The 24,152-nt window shown below is 38.5% G+C and overlaps 1 protein-coding gene across 3 annotated transcripts in view; it reads left to right on the forward strand.

The window, feature by feature from the left end:
• nek2 (NIMA-related kinase 2) overlaps nucleotides 1-23,598 on the forward strand; it is a 54,286-nt gene extending 30,688 nt beyond the window's left edge. For all 3 annotated transcript variants that reach the window (XM_072580828.1, XM_072580829.1, XM_072580830.1), the window contains 8 exons: nucleotides 4,605-4,822; nucleotides 5,731-5,971; nucleotides 7,040-7,122; nucleotides 13,302-13,428; nucleotides 15,988-16,210; nucleotides 17,324-17,378; nucleotides 19,766-19,839; nucleotides 22,282-23,598. In XM_072580828.1, the coding sequence (XP_072436929.1) occupies nucleotides 4,605-4,822; nucleotides 5,731-5,971; nucleotides 7,040-7,122; nucleotides 13,302-13,428; nucleotides 15,988-16,210; nucleotides 17,324-17,378; nucleotides 19,766-19,839; nucleotides 22,282-22,511 (1,251 nt within the window). In that variant the 3' untranslated portion in view covers nucleotides 22,512-23,598. The remainder of the gene's footprint in view (nucleotides 1-4,604; nucleotides 4,823-5,730; nucleotides 5,972-7,039; nucleotides 7,123-13,301; nucleotides 13,429-15,987; nucleotides 16,211-17,323; nucleotides 17,379-19,765; nucleotides 19,840-22,281) is intronic.
• Nucleotides 23,599-24,152: the final 554 nt, after the last annotated feature.

The raw sequence follows: 24,152 nt of genomic DNA on the forward strand, positions 1-24,152 counted from the left end.
GTTAGTGGGATAGAAAATGAGCACCAGGGCACCCTATCATTGTGGGAAGGGCTGAGGGCAGAAGTGCAGGAAATGGGCCAGATATGGTTGAAGGCCCTATCAACTTCGGTGGCGGGGAACTCTTGGTTGAGAAAAGGTGGATATTTCTGAGGCCCCTCCATGGAAGTTTAGAGGCCAAAAAACTACAGATGCTGGAATCCAAGGTAGACAAACAGGAGGCTGGAAAAACACAGCAAGCCAGGCAGCATCAGGAAGTGGACAAGTCAACATTTCGGGTGCAACCCTAATTCAGGACTCTTCTGTGTTTTTATATGCCTAAATATAGTAAGGTTTTCAGAAACATTTCTGACTATTCATTAATCATTGGCAGTCAAGAGCAGGCACAGTCACAGGAAGGTTATTTTAACAATACAGATTGGCTCTGGGCAACAGAACCTCAGGATCTTATAAGGGGTAATGGACTTGGAAAAGAAAATTACTCCTCAAAGGGAGATAAATCTGTGGAATTCACTACCCCAGAGTTGGATGCTAGATCGTGGAGTAAACTGGAGGTTGCGGTTAGCAATATGTTGAATCTGGCTTGCTGTGTACTTTGAGCCATCTGCTTGTCTACCTCCATGGAAGGTGGCATTATCAGAACAGATGAGATGGAGAAGCTGGGAGAATGTGTTGCAGACTATTTATAGGAAGTGTGGTGTGAGGATATATGTCAAGGTAACTGAGAGTTGCTGTGTTTTTAATGAAAATTGGTGACTAACTTTTATCTCTAGAAATGGAAAAAGAAGGGAGTAGTCAAAAATTGAGCAGGTGAAGGTGACAGCAGGATGGAAATTGCAAGCAAAATTGATAAACTATTCAATTTCTTAATGAGATAGGTTGGTTATGAGTGTGGTGCTGGAAACGCACAGCAAGTCAGGTAGCATCTGAGGAGCAGGAAAATCGATGTTTTGGGCAAAAGCCCTTCATCAGGGATAAGGATTGTGAGTCAGGGCAGCCTTATTCCTGATGAGGGGCTTTTGCCCAAAACATTGATTTTTCTGCTCCTCTGATGCTGCCTGACCTGCTGTGCTTTTCCAGCACCACACTCTCGACGCTGATGTCCAGCGTCTGCAGTCCTCACTTTCTCCTGGGTTTTATAATGAACATATTACTTTGGGTTGCAGTGCGAATGTGTACGAACGGGCAACTTTGGGAACAAATAAAGCGTTGACCTTTAATTAGTGATTTAGCAGTGAGATATAGACACCACAAGTCTGTGTGCATCAATTATAAAACCATGGAAATGATACAGCAGAGAAGGGGGGCATTCAGCTCATCTTGTCCATGCTGACCTAAAGACACTCAGATGCCCTTTTTAATCCCATCATCCTGCACATGTCCCATAACCTTGAAGCTTGCAGCACTTAAGGTGCAGATCCAGGTACTTTTTTAAAGAAGAGTTTAGGGTCTCTTCATCCACTGCCAATCTAGGTAGCAAATTTCAGAAGCCTACCACCCTCTGTGTTAAAAAAAAGTTTCTTCATGTCCACTCTAATCCTTCTGCCATTTAGCTTGAATGTATGATACCTGATATTTTTTTTAACTCTGCCAAAGGAAACAGCTTCCACCTGTCTACTCTTTTTTTTTTCTCTAGTCCTCACAATTTTGTGTTACCTCAATCTACTCTGTTCGAAGGAAGAAACTCAACCTCTCCAATCTTTCCTTGTAATTACAATTCTCCAGTCCTGGCAACATTCTAGTAAATTTTATCTGCACTCTTCCAGAACAACTACATCCGTCCTGCAATGAGGCAACCAGAACTGCACACAATACTCCATCTTTGGTCTCAGCAGTTTCATCATTATGTCCCTACTTTTATATTCTATTATTCTGTCAGTGAAGAAGAGCATTCCATATACTTTCTTTACAGCCCTATCTACTTGTACTGCTACCTTTAGAGAGTTGTGTAGGATTCTGGTTTGCAATCAGTTATTTCCTGGCTTTTAAATGGTTAAAGTACTCAGTTTCCTGGTTCTAGACATGTCTTATTTAGGGAATGTGAAATGGAGAGGCAGTAGACAGGTGTTTCAGGGCAAAAGAATCTCTACGTTTATTTAAAATACAAAAAGTAAGTATAATACAAGAAAAATAGGTAAATACAATAAATAAGAAACTTGATAATTAATTATACAAAGAATAGCAGTACTGTTAAATGCACTATTACTAGACTAATATTATTAGAAACTTAGGTGAAAGTGAGGACTGCAGATGCTCAAGATTAGAGTCGAGAATGTGGTGCTGGAAACGCACAGCAGTTCAGGCAGCATCTGAGGAGCAAGAGAATCGACGTTTCAGGCAAAATCCCTTTATCAGGAATGGGCTGTGAGCCGAGTAAGTGGAGAGATAAATGGGAGGGGTTGGGGCTGGCGGGAAGGTAGCACAGAGTGTGATAGTTAGGTAGATGGAGGTGGGGGTGATGGTGATAGGTCAGAGAGGAGGGTGGAGTGGATAGGTGGGAAGGTAGATGGATGAGTAGGAGAGGTCATGAAATGGAAGGTTGAAATTGGGAACTTACCCTAGTGACACTGTGGGCAGCACAGCGTGGTGGCACAGTGGTTAGCACTGCTGCCTCACAGTGCCAGAGACCTGGGTTCAATTCCCGCCTCAGACGACTGTCTGTGTGGAGTTTGCACATTCTCCCTGTGTCTGTGTGGGTTTCCTCCGGGTGCTCAGGTTTCCTCCCACAGTCCAAAAATGTGCAAGTTAGGTGAATTGGCCATGCTAAATCGCCCGTAGTGTTAGGTGAAGGTGTGAATGTAGGGGAATAGGTCTGGGTGGGTTGCTCTTTGGAGGGTCGGTGTGGACTTGTTGGGCTAAAGGGCCTGTTTCCACACTGTAAGTAATCTAATCTAAAACATTTCAATTAGAGTCATTAATCAGAATTCCTACCCTGGGTCCCAATGCAATGTCACCACCCTTCTTTCCCCTCCCTGCAAGCTTAGTCAGAACATAGGAGTCTTGGGAGTTTATGGTCACCACTCAAACGTGTTTTTGAAGTGCGCCCGCTTCCTGAGGTTTTTGCCATTGGTTCTCCTGGTTCGTAACAGGTCTGTCTCTGGTAGCTCTTGTTCATGGAAGTTCTGGTTGGTCTCCCTTTCTCAGATGTATTTGTTCCGATGAGCCCCTTTGTTTGGCTTCCCTGTTCTTGGTTCTCAATTCGGCCTCTGGTTTCTAGTTCCAAAACTGCTTGTTGGGAGTGGGAGCCTGTGGGGAAGCTTTTTGTGCAGAAGCTTGTTTTTGAAAAATACTCTCATCTCAGGTGAGATTGGGGCTGGCAGCTGTATTGACCGTGTCCTCCATTACCTCCCCTCAAATCAGTACTTTTCTTTAAGCTCTTGATGTTCTTTTCTGCAGTTAATTAGGATTCTGATGGTTAGAGTATGTGTATGAATGGGTTTTGATTCAGGCTGAATGTCCAAAATTCCTGTAGGCCCCATACTATGCATCATTTATGTAGCCCGATGTGTAAAATCTAACTCAAGCTAGGTCATTAATTTCAGTTAACGATCCTTGTAGAGAGGAGCTGTAAATTATACTTCTAGGCTGAACAACGATTCCAGACAGACATCTGTTTTCTGTGAGTTATGTTTGCATATTTTCAACAGAACTCAGGGTTTTCTAAAGTTTTGAAGAGCTCAGTTTTGTCTAGTATTTTAGATGTTGGAGACTTTTGCTCAACCCTACGTTTGCACACTAAGATCTCTCACTCTATCTACCCCTCTCAGTAGATTCTTGTTTATTGTATACTCCCTTTTAATATTTGACCTCCTTAAATGTGTTACCTCCCACTTATCAGAGTTGAACTCTATCTGCGACTTTCCCATCCACTCCACCAATCCATCCATATTATTTTGGAGCTCACGACTAACCTCTACACATGGCCAATTTTTGTGTCGTCAGCAAATTTCCCAATAGTGTGTGTGTGTGTCTCTCTCTCTCTCTCTTTCCCCACCCCCCCCCCCCCCAGCATTCAAGTCCAAATCATTATTGTATAAAACAAACATCAAGGGTCTCAACACCAAACCCTGTGGAATATCACCATAAGTTCTGTATCAGCTTTAATTTTTGAAATTTAGTACAAGGTGCCTTTGAATTGACAACTTATGTTCGAGTCTTGCATGGCAGATTGGTCAAATAGTAAAATCCCATGACATATAGGGTAATTTGTTGAATTATATCCAAAATTGGCTTAGTAACAGAAAACAAAGGGTAATGGTCAATGGGTGCCCTTGCAAATGGAAAGCTCATACAGAACTTATGGTGACTACTTGTAAATAGTACAACACCAGGTCATTGTCCAACAGATTTATTTGGTACTTGCAATAAACTTGTTAAACTATAACCTGATGTTGTGTGACTTTTGACTTTGTTCACCCCAGTCCAACACTGGCACCTCCATATCATACATGTAAATATGCAATTTTAACATACAAGAACATCTCTTGAATAACCCGATTGTTGATAGACTCTTCAAATTTCAACTTTAAAACTGAATGTTTGATCCTATGTTTGTAACCCAAACTACTGCCATCTGTCTTAATGGGTATTTTCACTAACATTTGCAGGTTCTGGTCTGGAAAGAAATGGACTATGGATCCATGTCTGAGGCAGAGAAACAGATGCTTGTCTCAGAGGTGAACTTACTTCGTGAACTTAAACATCCAAATATTGTTCGATATTATGATCGTATTATTGACAGAACAAATACAACATTATACATAGTAATGGAGTTCTGTGAAGGAGGTGATTTGGCCAGCCTGATTAACAAGTGTATTCGAGAAAGGTAACATCTGTTTATAATGGGAGAATATTACTTGAATATGCTATTTTTGAAAATAGCATAGGATTCCATGTTATCAGTACTTTCTTGTTCGAATCTTGAATTTTTATGATGAAATTACATGATACAAAATATTGCATCATGTGGTCTGGGTTTTTAATTTTCATTGAACAAAATCACAAGTTGTCCATAGTCTTTTTTTTCAGAAAAATACATCATGTCATTGCTGTATTTTTCTAAACTATTCAGTATATGAGTTGTTAGTTACTAAAGGATCCAAGGATACTTGGTCCTGTTTAATCATGCAGTCGATGTTTGATAAAGTAACTTATTGAATTCAGTTTGTGTTGTTGAATTTAGTGAGCAATTAGAGACTGCATGTGAAATTGTACCAAAACAGAATGACCCATCATCAGGCAGGCAATGGCACGACAAAAATAAAATGGTAAGAATAAAGTATTGTAACATCCTCAGATATATTGCTTCTCAGATGTTAAATACTTATGATGATAACAGTTAATATGCCGCAGGTGGTAATGAAGATATACGGAGTCTCCGATTTGCAAACATCTGACTTGCGAAAGCTCGTCCCTTATGAACCTGATCCAAAATGAGGATGTAATTTGAAAGATCCAAAATGCAAACATTTCCTGCACTAACAAATAGCTGCTTTACATTATCTTACATTGTGTTTCGAGTTGCACACAAATCAACTTGCAAACAAAGCCTGCTTGCAACCGGAGGACTACCTATAACCCTTATTGAATGTTTAGCTTCAAAGATGCATATTTTGTGTTAACATCTCTTAACCATAGAAATTTTATGGAATTCTTCATTAGGTCGTGTTTCTTATTGAATACTTTTAGGAATATTGTTCCTTTTTAAAAAAAAAACGTTAATTTGTCTTTCAGGCGATATTTAGAAGAAGACTTTGCCCTGCGTGTCCTTGCTCAGACAGCTTTGGCCTTACGAGAATGTCACAGACGTAGTGAAAGTGGTCGCACAGTGCTACACAGAGATCTCAAACCAGCAAATGTCTTTCTTGACGTGCAACATAATGTCAAATTAGGTGATTTTGGCTTGGCTAGAATTTTGCAACATGATACTAGTTTTGCCAAAACATTTGTTGGCACTCCATATTACATGTCTCCAGTGAGTATACACTTTCCTTACAATATTTGAAAGTGCACACAACATCAATGTTAAACCCCCTATTCCCATCCTCCTCCTTCCCCCACCCACAGAGGTGTAAAGAGCTGGACAAGTAAGACTGTGTTGGCAGATCATGAGTCGCAGCCAATAGGTTAGCAAGGTGAAACTGTTAAGTTTTGCCTGAAAGCTTTGGAGTGATGATCACTCTGGTTCTATGAAATTAAATGGCTTTCCTGTTCTGTTATACCAGCTGTGGCCCCAGTTTGTTGCAAGGGAGTTGGGGTTGCCATGCTCCAGAACCACCCCCATCCTTTTTATTCACTTGTGGACATAGGCATTGTTGGTGGTCAGCATTTATTGCCTATTCTTAGTTGGCCTTGAGAAGGTGATGGTAAGCTGCCTTCTTGAACTGCTGCAGTCCATGTGTTGTAGGTTATTGGGTGGAATGTCTCTGTTATGCCCTGACAGATTCTGGAGATGGTACCAGTCTCTCAGTTGTATGCTGTCTGGTGGTGGCTCCTGCATTGCCAGAGCAAATGGCAGCTCCAGCAAGTGGTGTGAACCTGGTGGGCAGTGTGTAGAATGGGAAAAACTGAAAGTTGGAAGTCTTGCAACAACCACAAGTTGGAGAGACAGAGGACTTTGTACCAAAATGGCATCATTGGATCAGGTCATTGTTTAGTGATCCAATGCTGAAAAAAATCTCATGATGCTCAATGAGATTTAAGACCCCAAAACATTTCACACCATTAAGCTGAGATTTACCCTTGAGTCAAGGCTAAGCAAAATGTTCAGGATTTATTTAAATCCTCACAAACTTGGTCTGTTTGTTAAGAGTTTGTGCTTTCACCACATTCTATTCAGGAAGAAAAGACTGTCTCTCTCCATCTCTAACTTACATTTCTCCCTCCGGTTGAACCAGGTTGCAGGGCTCAGAACACAGTGACGTTGAAATGTTATCCAACTTCATTAAAGTAACTACCTACTTTGGGTAAATAAAGGATTGCAATTATGATATGACTAACAATGTACGTTTCCATTAATCATTTTGCATGATTTAATTTGCAGGAACAAATTAATCACATGTCCTATAATGAGAAATCTGATATATGGTCCTTAGGATGTCTGCTGTATGAACTTTGTGCACTTTCGTAAGTACCGTACTAAGGCTATTCTAATCACAGCATCTTCTGCTCTGATTGTGAGCTTGCATTTTATGACTTGATGCATTTTTTTTTGCTTTCTCCCTCTAACTTTTGGTATAAGTGGATGGTTTTCATTAAGGGTATGTTTTGTGCAGACAGATTATCTTAAAGCTTTGCAAAGTCAAAGCCTCATGGTGTAACCCACTTATGTTTGAAATTCTAGAAATGAATTGAAGTACAACTCTATTTCAGGCAATTTTTAAGCACACTGTTAGTTGTTGGGGTGGTTGTTTGGATATACTGAAAATTCTCGAAATCTGAGTAATCAGGAAAAAATTTGGCGGATTTCATTCATCAGACATTCATAGTACAAGTTGTTGCTTTATTCGTGCTTATATCATTGTAAAGATCTAAATGATTGGAGGAATGGGCAGCCGAAGTTCTAGTGTTGTCTGCATTCATTTTCACGAGGTGTTTGATCTATTGCTTTGATTCTTTTGTTAGAAGAAGGTGGAGGTGGGAGAGGATATAGCCACATTTTATTTTATATGGGATGTATTCTGCTGCTCAACATCCCTGTCAATGTTTCTTTTAAAGATGGTGAAGAAGGGATGCCCTGTATCATCAATAAGGATTGGAATGGACAAAATTAAAAATCAGACAACACCAGGTTATAGTCCAACAGATTTATTTGGAGACACTAGCTTTTGAGGCGCTGCTTCTTCAGCTGGTTGTGGAGCAGAATCATATGACAAAGAATTTATAGCACCAGGATTGCTGTGTCATGGAATATAACATTAAAAAAATTTAACTTGAGTCTTTCATCTTTTAGAATGGTCCTGTTAGTTTCCGTTCCTTCATATGTAAATTTCAGAACTTTTTTTTAAAGTTACATTCTCAAGATGGGTTTTAACAATAGGTGCCATCTCAGCTCATAATGCAGTGAAGGTGTGAGGTTAAAGTCTGTCTGTGTCCCAATGTTAGGTCAGACTGATTCTATTTCTAAAGTGGGGTTTATAGAATTTTACATGGATTTATGCAGTTTTTGAGCAAAATAAAATGTAATTCTGCAAGTACAAATTCGCCCCACAAACTTGTGTGTGTGTGTGTGTGTGTGTGAATGCAGGGGAGACAGAGTGTGTGCATGTGTGGGGGTGAGTGTCTGTGAATGTGTGTTTGGGTATAAGTGTGTGAGAAGGTGTGAGTGTGGAGGGTATATGTGTGAGCGAATGAGAGAGATCTTCTGTATAGAGAGGGTCTGCGTGGGTGAGTAGATCTGTAGTAAAGAGTGTGGGCGTGTGTGCCTCTGTGCCCGCATGCGTGAGAGTGTATAGTGTAGTGGGGTCACCTGTAGTGCAACATGAACCTAATGTCCCAGTTGAGGCCATCCCCATTGGTACTGAGCATGGCTATCGGCCTCTGCTCAGCCACTTGCATTGTTGCCTGTCCCAAAGTCCGCCTTGGAGGAACGTCACCCGAAGGTCTGAGGCCAAATGTCCTGGACTGCTGAAGTGTTCCCCGACTGGGACAGAACATTCCTGGCTGGTGATTGTTGTGCAGTGTCCATTCATCTGTTGCCGCAGCCTCTGGTCTGTCTTGCCAATGTACCGTGCGTCTGGGCATTCTTGCCTGCAGCGTGTGAGGTAGACAACATTGGCTGAGTCACATGATACTTGCCGCATACTTGGTGGGTTGTGTCCCCACGTGTAATGGTGGCATCCGTGTCAACACTGTGACACGTCTTGCAGCATCTACCGTGACTGGGTTGCATGGTGTTGTTCTGAGGCAAGGCAGTTTGCTCTGAACAATGATCTGTTTGAGGTTTGGTGATTGTTTAAAGGCAAGTAGTGGAGGTGTGGGGAAGGTCTTGATGAGGTGCTCATCCTCATCAATAATGTGTTGCAGGCTGCAAAGTCGTTTTTTAGCTCCTGGAAAGTGCTTGACAATGAAGGGCACCATATCGGTTGCAGCTCATGTCTGTCTACTGAGGAGGTCATTACGGTTTCTTGCTTTGGCATGTCAGAACTGGTGGTACTTGCAAGTGTCTGTCACGTTCCTCCTCATCTGAACAGATCTTGTGAATGCATAGGGTTTGTCCATAGAGGATGGCAGTTTTATTATATTTAGGGTGGAAGCGAGACAAATGTAGCATAGTGAGGTTATCTGTGTATTTACTGTAGAGTGATGTGCCCATCCGTGATGGCAATGCATGTGTCCAAGAATGAGACATACTGGAGAGTAGTCCATGGTGAGTTTGATGGTGGGATGAAACTCGTTCATATCGCTGTGTCGTTGTTTCAGTGACTCTTCGCCATGGGTCCCAAGGAGGAAAATGTCATCAATATATCTGATGTATAGTGTTGGTTAGAGGTCCTGCATAGAGAAGAAGTCTTGTTCAAACCTGTGCATGAAAATTTTGGCATATTGGGGTGCACGTTTGGTCCCCATGTCTGGATGAAGAACTGGTTGCCAAAGGTGAAAACGTTGTGGTTGAGGATGAAGCAGATGAGTTGTAGGACATTGTTTGGAGATTGGCAGTTGTCGGTATTGAGTACTGAGGCTGTTGCCATGATGCCATAATTATGGAATGCTGAAACATCCATTGTGATGAAGAATGTTCCAGGTTCAACTGGTCCGTAGGTGCTGAGTTTCTGTATGAAATCTGTAGTGTTGTGACAGAAACTGGGGGTCCTCTGTACAATAGGTTTCAACATCTGTTTGATGTAACTAGAGAGGTTCTCACACAGGGTCCCATTGCCTGGTATGATGGAACGTCCTGGTGTGTTGGCTTTGTGTATCTTCGGAAGGCAGCAGAAGTCGCCTACGTGAGAAATACATGGGAGAGGGTGCATAGGGAACTCTGAAGGACTGGATCAAAAGTCTTGATCAATGTTTTTAGTTCATGGATGCGCTTTTTGGTTGTAACGGCTGGTCATTGCCTGGAGTGTTCCTGGTTCTTTTGGATTGGAAGCGGTCATTTTAACTTCTTTTGTCAATTGGAAAAACTAACTTGACAACTGCTTTCACATCTTCTGCCCTGTTTTCTCCCATCTATTTGTAATTTTGTTTTAGTGTTATAAGGGCATGTGAAGACGGTCATGTGATCTGTTCTGATTTGTGCCTGACAGCACGTTAGTGGCTTAGCTGTTAAAGGTGGGGGATTTATTGGGATAGAGGTGTAAGATGTTCACAACTTTGGGTAATGGCTTTGGCATCTATGATTACTGCAGTATTAACAGAAAACTTAGCAATGTCATGTTTTTTGCTTTAAATCTGTGTTTATTTAATTTCCAGATAGAATGGAGTTGGAGGGTTTAAGGGGTGGCTAACTAACATTTCTAGCTTGATACAAGTTGCTGTGATTTACATTGCCACAAAGATGGGCTTTAAAGGGGGAAAAGTCCATAACAAATCATTGTAATGTTGGGTTATGTCATTTTTTTAAGCTATTCTGAGCTCAACAACCAGGTTCAGCCTGAAAGAGAAATGAAGGTAAGAGATAGAGAGACAGACAGTCTCTATTCTTCCCACACAGAATATAGTGGAAGCACACACTCTGAAGAGATACAAATGCTGAAAATTTTGCCGAGCTTAGCCTTGATTCAAGAGTAACTCAGCTTAAAAGGAGACAAGGTGTTGGACACTGAGGATGATTTTTGACAGGCTATAAGAGAGTTGACAGTGTAAATTACAACAGTGTTGAGGGGAATTTTATAGTTTGGATCCAAGTTGCAGTTGAAATAATGGTTAGTCATTGTCGCTTTTAGGTTATGGTAAAAAGCTTAAAACTTGCAATCTTACTGTTAGTCAGTTACGTGAACTTTGAATTTGTTTTTAGATGTCATTGATCTCTCCAAGGATGGTAGCCCTTTATGTTACAAATCATTTCATTCAGTTTTTTTTTATTCATATGATTCTTATTTTGGGTTTTGATGTTTTGAGTCTGAAACATGGTTTATTATACCCTCCTTAGTTATTCATAGAAATGTCATTTGATAATTTGCAGCTTTTTAAGTCATCAAAAATGATTGACAATTCTGAAGTGTTCTAAAACATTTAAGTCTTAACTGAGCTAAGATGGGTAGCATTTTTTAAAATAATAAACGTTTGTTTGGTATGTTGTTGTGTTTACCTAATAATAATAATAACCGCTCAATTCAGGTGTAACTAATCAAACTAGCATAAAAGATTTGGAAATTTTAAGCATAAAACCAGCAATATAGAAAAGATTTATCCCATGCAGTGATCTGTAAAAAAAAAAATTGAGTGGCCAAGAACTATTTCAGGTAAAAAGGCAAGTGGGACTAGATTGGGTTGGGATATCTGGTCGGCATGGACAGGTTGGACCAAAGGGTCTGTTTCCATGCTGTACATCTCTATGACTCTATAACTTTATTTCTTAAAGTATATCAGACAATAATTAACTAACAACTAAATACAAGCTCTTACTCTAGGCTTTTTTTTTGACCTTCCTTTCTATAATACTAGTCCGATAAAACTCCCGATTACGATTTACAAAACAAAACGTCTTGTCTCAAAATCAGGCAGCTTGCTTTCTTCTTGGTATTTCGGTTTTTTCTTCTTAGGAATCCTGCTTCATACGATAAACGTACTTTTTAAGAGCGCTATTTCCTGGGCAGTATGCAGAAGTTGTTGGCTTGGCAATTCCCCTCTCAACTGTTCAATTTCCCCAGTCTTATACACCCCCACCCCCCAAAAGCATCGGAATGTATCATTTGCTTTTAAGGTTGTCAATATACTAAATTCAAATTGGATTGGAGTTTGGTATTTTTTCGGGGTATAATTTAACCTGATTGGCCTAATTCAAATCTGTTTTGTCACTTCCAGGCAACCAGCTAATCAAATTGTTCTACCAAATGTTACTTTTTTTTTCAGAACACTTGGTTCTCTCAGGTAATTCTGTTGGTTTTAACTCCCTTAAAGGTACAATACACCCACATCTTCATAACAACTCAATCATTTAATAGGTACCCACAAAAGGTATCACACCTCCAGGTCAAAAATGCTCATTTCAGTTGACTGAGTCAGTTTGGAAGATTCTTGAAGTGTGTTAATTTTCTTCGACTTGCATGAATAGACAGATTTCAAATTATTTTATATCAAAGAATATAACTCTGGAAGAAACTGATTGGTGCATACCAATGAAAGCAGTGAAAGTATCAGGATACTTTTTTATGGGCATTTTTCATGTGATTTTAAAATCAAATTATTTTACAGGTGGTGGATAGAATATTATTATAACATGCTAATTTATGGTAATAAATTTATTTTTAGCTGTATTAATAAAACATCACCCAGTCCTCAATCTTGACCACATTCTGGGAACCATTATAATGGAAAGAAACAAAGAAACAATTACATTCCATCACCCTGCTCATTTGTGGCCATTCAGAGATGATTTTATGTTTGTTATTATGCAAAACAAATTGGAACAGAAACTGTACTGCCATCTAATCAATGCATTTTTCTACACATTTTTCTTGTTGTGCCAAAGGGGAAACTATCCTATTATGCATTCTAACTGTGCTACTGATGCAAACTGGAGTTGTAAATGTTAGTATAATGACATCTAGTGACCATTCCACAGTACTGAAGACAAAACAGATCATTTGGATTGTAGTTCAAATCTATGTAAAACGGTTCTTCAGCTTGCACTGATAAATAAATAATTTTGAAAGTGAAAAGCCTTGACATCGATTGAATTACAATGTGTCAAGCTTTTTTTTTCGTTCTAATTCACTAGTGGGATGTGGTTATTGCTGCTTGGGCCAGAGTTTATCACCTTTCCCTCGTTCTCTTCGAAGATAGAGGTGAGCTGCCTTCTTGAGCCACTGCAGTCCATGTGATGTAGGTAGACCTCCATACTGTTAGAGAGGGAAATCTGGGATTTTGACCAAATACCATTGAAGGCATGGCGATACATTTTCTAAGACAGGATGGTGAATGGCTTGGAGGGACTTGCAAGTAGTGGTGTTGCCATTATCCTTCCAGATTCATGCGGTTGTGGGTTTGGAAGGTACTGTCTAAGGAGCTTTAGTGATATCTGATGACATTCTGCTGATACCACATCCAGATTGAGCTTTGCTATTGGTCAGACTAATCATGTTTTGTCATTAAAACTGTGTTTGATTACCTAACCCAATTTTGAATTTTATATTTTAAAGCCCACCTTTCACTGCATATAATCAGAAGGACTTAGCAGAAAAAATAAGAGAGGGCAAGTTCAGACGAATTCCTTATCGCTATTCTGATGAACTAAATGATCTGCTTGGCAAGATGTTAAACCTTAAGGTCAGTATCAGGTTTTTGTTTTGTCAGATGTAAATTTTTTTTTGACTCTTTTAAATGTCTTAATTCCTTTTCCATCTTCTGTTTTTCACTGTCCTGTATTGGCCACAAAAGCCATCCCTGAATCAAGAAAAAATGTGAAGCCTAAATTATATGTTAGTTGTAGACAGATTGCCAGCTCTATAGAAGCTAGGAGCAGGAGGAGGCCATTTGGCCCTTCAAGCCTGCTCTGCCATTCATCATGATCATGACTGATTGTAGAACTCAGTAGCCTAATCCCTCTTTCTCCCCATAACCTTTGATCCCATTTGCCCCAAGTGCTATATCTAGCTGTGTCTTGAATACAGTCAATGTTTTGGAATCAACTACTTCCTGTGGTAATGAATTTCAGAGGCTCAATACTCTTTGAGTGAAGAAGTGTCTCCTTATCTTCATCCTAAATTTTCAGTCTGTGACCCCTGGTTCTGGACGCACCCACCATTGGGAACATCCTTCCTGCAAGTACCTTGTCTAGTCCTGTTAGAATTTTATAAGTCTCTATGACATTCCCCCTCACTCATCTGAACTCTAGTGAAAACAATCCTAACCTAGTCAATCTCTCCTCATACATCAATCCTGCCATCCTCTGAATCAGCATGGTAAACCTTCGCTGCACTCCCTTGAAAGCAAGAGCATCCTTCTTCAGAAAAGGGGACCAAAACTGCACATAATATTCTAGGATAGAAATTATGGTGAATCCTTTATAAGCTCTGGTTAGGTCAGAGCCACAGATTCTTCTTGGAGCAAAGGAGTTTGGGAAGAGATTTGATACCAGTGGACAAGATTCTGATGAGTTTAAATAAGGTGGATAGAGACAAACAATTCCCATTAGCTGATAATATAAAGATTAGAAAACACAGATACAAGGTTTTTTTGCAAAGATGCAAGAGAAGGCAAGGAAGAATTATTTTTATGCAATGAGTGGGAATGTGATCTATAAATTGAAAGCAAAATTGGATAGGCACTTGAAGGAAAACGAACCTTCAGGGCTATGTGAATAGAACCAGGCAATGGGTTGATTTGATTGCTCCATTGAGGGCAAGCATAGACTCAGTGGACTGAATTAACTTCTTTTGTGCCATAAGTGGCTCCATGAGTGCTTAGTAAAATCACTCTTTGTATTTATCCCAATATTGGATCTAATATTTTGCTTCCTAGTTGTTATAAGAAATTTTTGTGACTGCGTTATTACCAGTTGATTAATTGATAGGACCATCAGCTGTATATTTTCAGAAATTTGCTGATTATTCACTTTAATATTCTGTTTTAGTATGACCAGTCACTCTTTCAAGTCACTCCTTTTCAGTTGTGAATGCATTTTATGTTGTCCAATATCTATAAAACAATAGTGTGAATTGAAGATGCTAACAGAGAATATTTGTTCCCTTTTTTTGGCTTCATTTGTTAGTAACTGTAAGCGTATGATGGCATCGGCAATTCATACTACTGTTTTAACTGATATTGGGCAAGAAAAGCTGTACAATCAGTAGCAAGGGAGATGGAGTTGCATTTGACTGGTGACGTGTAATCACATAATTTGAGCTGCTATGTATGCAGTGCACAACTTGGAAATTTGAAACAGTTGGTCATGTAACTGATAGCTTGATAACATTGCAGTAGTGAAAACATCTACTTAATAGAAAATAACGTAATGGTTTTGCAGCAAGACAACTTTTCTTTTGTCTATCTCTAGCCTCACTGTGGGTATTTAGAGTCAACTATATAGCAGGGGGTTGGAATTGCCAAATAGTTTCTTCACTGAAAATGATTTTTTTTGTTTAAACAAAAATCAGTTTTCATATTTGTCGTCATTTGGTGCTAGTCAGTAAATTACCAGACCTGTCAATTCCATTCCTGATTTAAATTGGTTGAATTTGAACTCTTGAGTTGCTAATACAGTGAACTGGTCATAATCCTTGAATCCCAATAGTGTGGAAGCAGGCCATCCAGCTCATCGAGTCCACTGACCCTCCAACGAGCATCCCATCCAGACCCACTCCCTACCCTTTCTCTGTAACCATGCATTTTCTATGGTCAATCCACCTAACCTGCACATCCTTAGACTGTGAGAGGAAACCCTTACAAACACTGGGAGAATGTACAAACTCCATAGACAATTGCCTGAGGGTGGAATTGAAACCAGGGCCTTGGCACTGTAAGGCAGCAGTGCTAACCACCATGCTACCCAATATTGACGGATCTTGAGTTCTGAACTAAACAAAAGTTGTAACATTGATGCATTTCTTGGTTTTATTCAAGAAAGAAAGCTTAATTAGATAAACCAATTTTTAAGGAATATGATCAATGCTATTTACAAAACGGAACTCTGCATTGTTCCTATTGACTTGTGCCTTTACTGGTTTCTACTCATTCTTGGGCCACCTAATATGTGAACAATTGATGATGTACAGAGATCTAAGTGAAGCGAAATTCTTTCTGGGGAGAGGGAGCAGGGGAAGACACACACAATCATTGCTCATTTTTATGTAATTGATATATAGTGTATTATTTTAAAATGATTAGGATTATCTAAGGCCTTCTGTGGATGAGCTAATGCAGCATACCTTAATTGCTGATTTGGTGGCTGAAGAGCAACGAAAAATGTCAGCTGAAAGAAGAGGGAGAAGATCTTTGGAGAATGAACATCTCCAGGACCGTGACCCAGTGGTGACTGAGCTGAAACTTAAAGAAGAACAGCTTCAGAACAGGGAGAAGGCCTTAAAAAAGAGAGAAGAGTTCCTTGAACGTAATTATGTTTGCTTGATTTATTTTAGTTATGGTATATTGAAATGGAATTAAAATCTATGTTCATATTGCATCTAAGATAGGTTTGGGATCTGGCTCTGAACATTATTGAATCCACAGCAAAATAAAGCAAGTTTATCTTGGGTTTTATTTCTTTTGGTTTTCTTCCTCTATTTGGTGTTATGGGGTTGTGAAATAGCCAACAGTTGGTTGAAAGTGCACCTTCATATAAATGACTTACTCGGGTTGGTTATAAGAAAATGGTTTTATGATGTTTATTTTATTGGAGTTAAGATGTGAATAAAGACGCTTCACTTTCAAACAATTCCATGTTTTATACATACTTCTTCCTAGCGAGTTTTAAGAAGATTTGTAGCTTAGGTTGAGGTTCTGGATGTAGGTTTGCTCGCTGACCTGGAAGGTTCATTTCCAGATGTTTCGTCACCCTACTAGGTAACATCTTCAGTAGGCCTCAGGCGAAGCACTGCTGATAAGACTTGCTTTCTATTTATATGTTTGGGTTTCTTTGGGTTGGTGAAGTCATTGCCTGTGGTGAAGTCACTTCTGGTTCTTTTGCTCACCCCCTGAGAAAAAGAACCGGAAGTAACATCACCAACCCAAAGAAACCCAAACATACAAATAGAAAGCAGGACTTATCAGCAGTGCTTCATCTGAGGCCCACTGAAGATGTTACCGTGTAGGGTGATGAAACGTCTGGAAATGAACCTTCCAGCTCAGCGAACAAACGTACTTCCAGATACATTGTCCAGATACCTCAGCAGCAGCTTCAAACTGATCAAGTTCTGCCTATTGTGATTATATAATATGGTTTTTCTGTCATAAGATCTGAGTTCCATTCAGTTGTGTGATTGGAAGAGGAAGCATTGTTGCAATTGTCATTCGTGAGCATTACATTCACAGTAATTGTCATTTACAGACTCAAGACCTTCAAACTTGCCTTCATGTTGGATCTCTGCAGAACTTCATGTGTAACAGCTTTTCACAGTTAACTATTTTGTATTCAAAAAGAAGATTTTAGATGTGGTTAATGGTAAAATTGTGTGAAAATTGTACTTGGTACTGTTATCAATGCTTTTTACTTATTTTTCTTCAGAACGTGAGCAAGAGCTATGCATTCGAGAGAGACTGGCAGAAGAAAAGTTTTCTAGGTAACATCCACCTTAGTGTTTGCCTTTGAATGGAGGAGTTGAGGCAGCGACTTGTACAATAAAATTTAATTTCAATTCTGTCTATCCAACATGAAAAGCCACCCTTGAAAAACTTGTTGAAGTGCTTTTATCTTCCTGGAATTACACTAACAACTACAGAGGGCGGAGGAATTTCATTTCCATTGAGATAATCAATTGTTGTATAGTCAGTAAATTTCCATGTTTAGAATAAATTTTCTCAGATGCATTACTTCAAAACACAGGTATGGTAGCAAAACTGTCCTGAAAATTTCAAATTGCCCTAGGCAATGCACCGTCACTGGATGACAACTAATGGGGGAAAATGTTGTCTCTGTGAGCAGAAGGAAACTTGGCAAGCTGCTCCTAAAATCACAGGCATGTTCTCTCCTGCACTTGCTGTTTAATATCTTTGTTGCAAGTTTATCCAAAACAAACACTGGAGTGAAGCATCCTGTGAATACTCCCATGGGGATAACTTATTAGTATTATTGCTAAACAATTCAGGACCTAGATAATGTTCTGGGGACTTGGGTTTGAATCCCACCATGGTAACTGGTGGAATTTGAATTTGAAATAATCTGGATTTAAAAGTCTAATGATGACCATGAAACTGTTAGCCAATTGTCAGGAAAAACCTATCTGGTTCACTGGCTCACCAGACCTTACCTGGTCTGGCCTACTTCCAGACTCAGTAATATGGTTGACTCTCAGCTGTCCTCTGGACAGTTAGGAATGGGGCAATGAATGCTGACTTAGCCAGCAACAACCACATTCACTGAATGAATTTAAAAAATGAATGGTGGGGTAGCAAGCAGTTGTGTCAGTGACAGAGTGGCCAGGAAGGTGACATGTCCTTTGTCTCAGGTTCGGATAGACACTGGCCGTTCACTGGGACTTGTATTGAGTTTTTTGTTAAGTCCTGGATAAAATAGGGAGGAGCGATGACAGCTGAAGGGTGTGTAGGGCAAGAAGGGAGTTGCAGTATTGTGGGGGGTGAAAGAGACTACATATGAGGGAGAACTGATTTTAAACTTGTCACAACAGCTAACTGGGATCCAAAACATTCACTGAAGTAATTAATTCCTTGCAAATAAATGTGTAATTTCCTGATTATGGTTGTGTACGTTTAGTAGCTACAATACTTGGAAAACATGTAATGGTCCCAATTGTAACTAACGGTATTAATTACAACATTTAAATACGTGAGATTGAAATGTGAGGGGCAGTTTTTTAAAAAATGTAATAACTGCCTGGTTAAAATGTTCCAGCTTTATGAATATATTCAGAATACATTAGCTTTGACCTCATTAAGCTATGGAAGGTGTTTTTGAGGTGATGCATTTTGTTTTACAAGTGTGTCAGTAATATTTTGAAAATCAACTTTTTTGCTGACTAAGACCTGTTATCTTTACCAATTTAACTACTGTAGTATCTGGGGAATTAATGTTTTCATTGTATGTTGTGACAATTTAATGGAGAGTTGATTAATTTTGGGGATATTGATGAATCCTTTTAACTCCTGAGTGCAAATGCCCCATATGTCAACACAAATACAGAAAGTATTGTAATTAAAAAAAAACTACATTATCTAATAAGTGAATTAATAAGAATTAAACAGTAGTTACAATATCCATGAAATGACCTCAAAATAAAAATGAAATCCCCAAGAAACTGTTGTCATGACTGAAATTTAATGCATGTGGATCAAGATGGTGATCTATAGATATCGTGATACTTTATATTTAACCTCTCAAGGGTTCTGATTATGGAGTGCTTATGCTATTGAAATTTGCTATCTGAAATTTCACCAATCACCTTAAACCCATGTGCTTCTATTCTCATTCTCTCTGTTAGATCTGGTTAGATCCCTCAATTTTGAATACTTCTATCAAATTTCCTCTCAACCTTCTCTTCTATAAATTATTGTGGATTAGGTCCATAATGTAGTACACTGTGCTATATATCCCAACAAAGAAACTAGAGTCTTTATTGCATTAGTTATCTTCTTCATATAGATTTGTATATTAGAATTATTTATATATATTTTGAAATAAAATAAAGCTATTTATTTAAAAGAAATGAGTTCTGCATTTATGAAATATGAAGTTTTTTTAAAAAAATAAATTGTGTCATTTGGGATTGAAACTGAACTCCACACTAACAGTAATTGGTTCTCACTAATGAGTAATGTTTCTTTTCTTCTACTACTCTTGTTTTCTCCTGAACCTTAATATTGCATCCTCTGTGTCATGATTGTATTATTAAGTAATATTTCTGTTTTAAGTCTTTGAGGTTTTTTTTTTCAAGAGTTCCTATTCATTTGCTAATGCTGAAGTAAAAATGTAATTTTTATGATCTGTGAACAGGGCAGAGAGCGTATTAAAGAACTATACCTTGATGAAGGAAAAGCAAATACTGAAGACAGCAGTTCTTCGATTAGGTATGTGCTATTGTGAATGGCACTTGGCATTCCCTTCGGGCTAGAATTTGATACATATGAATGATGCATGAATCTGATATTCTTATAGTTTTCAATTAAATATCTGAATTTGCAACATTATCTTGGTTTTATATATTTTAAGTATACGTAGATCATAAGTATTTTTACTTTCTGTGATCTGCTGACTAAATTTATTGACATAAGGAAGAATTGTGCGTATGCACTCGACTAGCACTGTGTCCACTGGCACGCATGTAGTTTCTCCCACCACTGATGTCACTGGTTTGCTTTGCTGGTTGGTACCAATACTGGTTTGTGGGAGCAGTGTCTGCCACTGGCCTGAGCTCCAACCACCTTCTTTCCTTGTTCTGCAGCCACTCCAGAACCTGCTACCTTCATCAACCCTCTCCTACAGTCGCAACAGCAGATAGATACAGAAGAAACTGCTGTCTATTTTGTCCCATCACATAATCCCAACAAGCATGCAGCAGGGTTTAAATATAGAACTGCAGTTCACATCCATTTAAATTCTCAAAATTCTTGGTAATTTCCATTAGATTAGAAGGTGCTATTTTCTGGAAAATTATTGTCACATCTTGGAATGGTTATGCCCAGATATGTCACAATCTCAAGTACGAATTACCTAATTAATTTGTTTAAGTTATAACCACGTTTATTTTAAAGAGAAGTGATTTGTTTTTTTCCTCTTGAAGAAGAGGATATTGAACTGTTTGCAATTTCCAATTGAAGATATTTTTGCAGTTTCTCAGCTGGCCTGTGTCACCTTTTTGAAATGTCTTTGGCAGTGACATCAAAGTTAGGGAGTGCACGAACTGCGGTTGCAGATCATCAAACCTTTGTTGTAACTGGTGGACTTGTTCCAGGCCAGTTTAAAACTGCCACATGAATGTCTACTGTCAGATTTTAACTGATTTATTTCTTCAGATTTGTTGGGTTCTGATAGAAAATCAGTTCTCCCTATGTCTGCGTGGATTTTCTCCGGGTGCTCTGGTTTCCTCCCACTGTGCAGGTTAGGTGAATTGGCCATGCTAAATTGCCCATAATGCGAGGTGCATTAGTCAGAGGGAAATGGGTCTGGGTGGGTTAATCTTTGGAGGGTCGGTGTGGAGTGGATGGGAAAGGGCTGTTTCCCCACTGTAGGGAATCTAATCTAACATAATCTAAAATTGTTGAACAAGTTAAAAAAGGCAGCATATGAGAAATCTCAGTTGATAAATAATGGAACTCTATAACCTCAAGGTTATAGTTTTGAGCACAGGTTAAGCAATAGATTTTTAAAAATGTTTCATGAAATAAAAACAATTTTTAATTTTACCAACTCGTTAAGAGATCATAACTTGAATGTGTTGCAGTCTTGATCTGGATTTTTTGCAAATTTTAAGACAATTTTATTTTAAATGGCTTTTTTACTTAGTTATCTATTTTTAAATCTAATTCCACTTCACTCTTGCTTCTTGCAATGATGTCACATTATTTCTTATTTTATCTTTAAAGTGTTTGGGAACCAATTACCTAATCCATAAAGGATGGCTGTTACTATGATGTCACTGACCCATTTACATATGAGTAGTTCTCCCCCTAATGTTGCAGCATCAATGAATGCAGTTAACCAAATCAAATAAACCTAATGTTTGACCCATCGTAATTCATATTTTTGTTTGTACTTTTGCTAATTATGCTGCTATTTATGATTTTAATATTTTTTAAAAGCAGAAACATGATTTATGTTCATGGGTTGCTTGATAGTGTGAATGAAAATAAACAGTAAGCTTTGATGAATAACTGATCATATTGCTTGTGTAAGGAGCTGTTGAAATCAAAACTAACTTCACAAGTAACACATTTTAAGATTGCTCAGGTAATTTGCTCACAGATGGAATAAACTTTTTTTTATATTACAAGGAAATTAATTACAACACACTTGTAGACATCTTTATTACAGATACAGGCATGTGATTAGGTCCTCAGAAGTGAGGATTACATCTTGAAAGTGAACTTTTGGAGTAGATTCCAATTTACTGCACTGCTTGCCCAAACAAGATTTTTATCCAAATTTTAAGTAATGCTGCCTGGCTGAAAGTGGCCAGATGAGCAAGGCACCTTGGGATGGGAGCAGGATACTGTTTTCAATATATAGATTTAGTTGAATAATGTCATCCGGACCTGACCTGCAATTTTGATTGAATGTCTCTACAGGGGAGCTATCTGAAATGACAGGGTGGTTGCAGTGGAATATTTTTCCATCCAGTAGCATTCTCCTTCTATGCAAACCATTAAAATGGTTGATCCCTTTTGGGGAAAAAAAAGAGTTGAAACATTTGAGTTAACAAACCTCTTGTACATTGTTATTTAAAATTTGGGATTCATAATCTGTAGAATATGCATTAAACTGATTTCTTTTCAAATTTCCCATTCTGCTAGACGATTATGTATGCACAGAATCCTCTCCAGGGAAGAAGAAAGTTCATTTTGCAGGAGAGAGTAAAGAAAACATTCACCTCCAGGAAAGTGATGCAACAAAGCGCCTATGTAAACCAAAAAATTTGGATCTGAAGAAAAGATTGCAAGCTGCTAATCTCCGAGCCAGAGCATTATGTGAATTGGAAAAAAATTACCAACTAAAGAGCCGACAACTTTTGGGCATGCGCTGATTTGTCTGTAATGAACATATTTATAAAAGAAAATATATTTGATATAATAGAAAAACTGTGATTTATAGAATGGTAGTCTATCACAAATTTGACTATCTCTTACTGTGTACATCAGATACTCAACTTAGTCTCAACTTTTGCTTCTACACTGAAATGGAAAGAAACATTTAAAAGAGCACCCACTTGCTCTTCACACCATGATTCACCTTGTTTTCTAACATGCTGCTGCCCCATTGAGGTTCCCAACGTGGCAAATCACACACCATCTTTCCTATTCCGAGTCAAAAAAGTGTGGCAGTGGAAAAAGCACAGTAGGTCAGGCAGCAGCTAAGGACCAAGAGAGTCGATGTTTTGGGTATGACCCTTCAACAGTCCTGATGAAGAGTCATTCCTGAATCATTGACTCTCCTGTTCTTTGGATGCTGCCTGACCTGCTGTGCTTTTTCCACTGCCACACTTTATCAAGTGACTCTCCAGCATCTGCAGGCTCACTGAGTCCTACCTTCCCTATTCCATTAACTTCTCTTCATTCTTTCAAACTTGACATGTTACAGCATATACATGCTGGTATGGCCTCTCAAAGTGTACCATTTCCTGACCTTATTGTTACATATTTATTTGTTATAACTTTTGTTGACCCAGTGCTACCATTTTTGCATGAGATTAGATTTGTTGTAAAGTATTTTCAAAACACTCCAGTTTGGAGTATACAGCTTCATATTAAAATTTATATTCAATTTATTGTCATTCTATGTTTAAGTATTTTCTCAAGTACATTTGTGTTTCTGCACTACTATATTTGTATAATTTATGGAGGTAACTCACTTTGGGGGCAGTAAGCTTGGCAGTATTAATCAAGCTGTCCAGTATATACCACTACATTCCTTTCCGGAAAAAGAAAATTATACAGGGTGTATAACAAATGGCCAATTGGATACCACCAGTTTTGTCCTCATTTAAGTGGATTTTTTTTGGATATAATGAAAAGCTGTTTGCTAACTTTTTATTCTTTTTAGCCATACAGATGTAAATTTATCTTGTTTGTGAAAGACTACAGTTGATTAAAATCAATATTTTTAAGCTACTACACTTTGGAGTCCAATTTTGTTTATGCAAATATACTTTTCAGATCAATTTCCACACTTTAATATCTCAATGCCAATTTTAACTGCTATTTGAATACTTAAAACATTCATGAGCAATTTTTGATGAACGCTTGTGCAAATCAATGGGGTATTCCTGAACCTCCTTGATGCATACCCATCAAGCTTAAACTGACAAAGGTTTGAAGTTCTGGTCAAAGGGTGTTTCGTATTTGTTTCGCTCATTGCAATCTTGTTCAAGTTCGAGAAAATGTTCTTTTTTGGATTTTGATTTAGTAAACCTTGGCAGAATTCAGGAAGTATTTCAACTTTCTAAATACTCTTTTCATCACCTTGCGCTGGCTATATCTCATTATTAGCTCAGGTTTAATGGTTTTAGTGTAATCTAAGATTTAGTGAGTTCCAGCTGCTGATATCAATTCTTCCTAGTGATTATACCAATACTACTTGGGCCATAGCATATATCTCATTACCCTGTGAAACCTTTAAAGATTTTGGAACGTGTATAGAATTAACAATTAGATTTACACAATGCCAA

Source organism: Chiloscyllium punctatum, chromosome 11 (genome assembly GCF_047496795.1).
Source record: "Chiloscyllium punctatum isolate Juve2018m chromosome 11, sChiPun1.3, whole genome shotgun sequence".
Taxonomy (NCBI): Eukaryota; Metazoa; Chordata; class Chondrichthyes; order Orectolobiformes; family Hemiscylliidae; genus Chiloscyllium; species Chiloscyllium punctatum.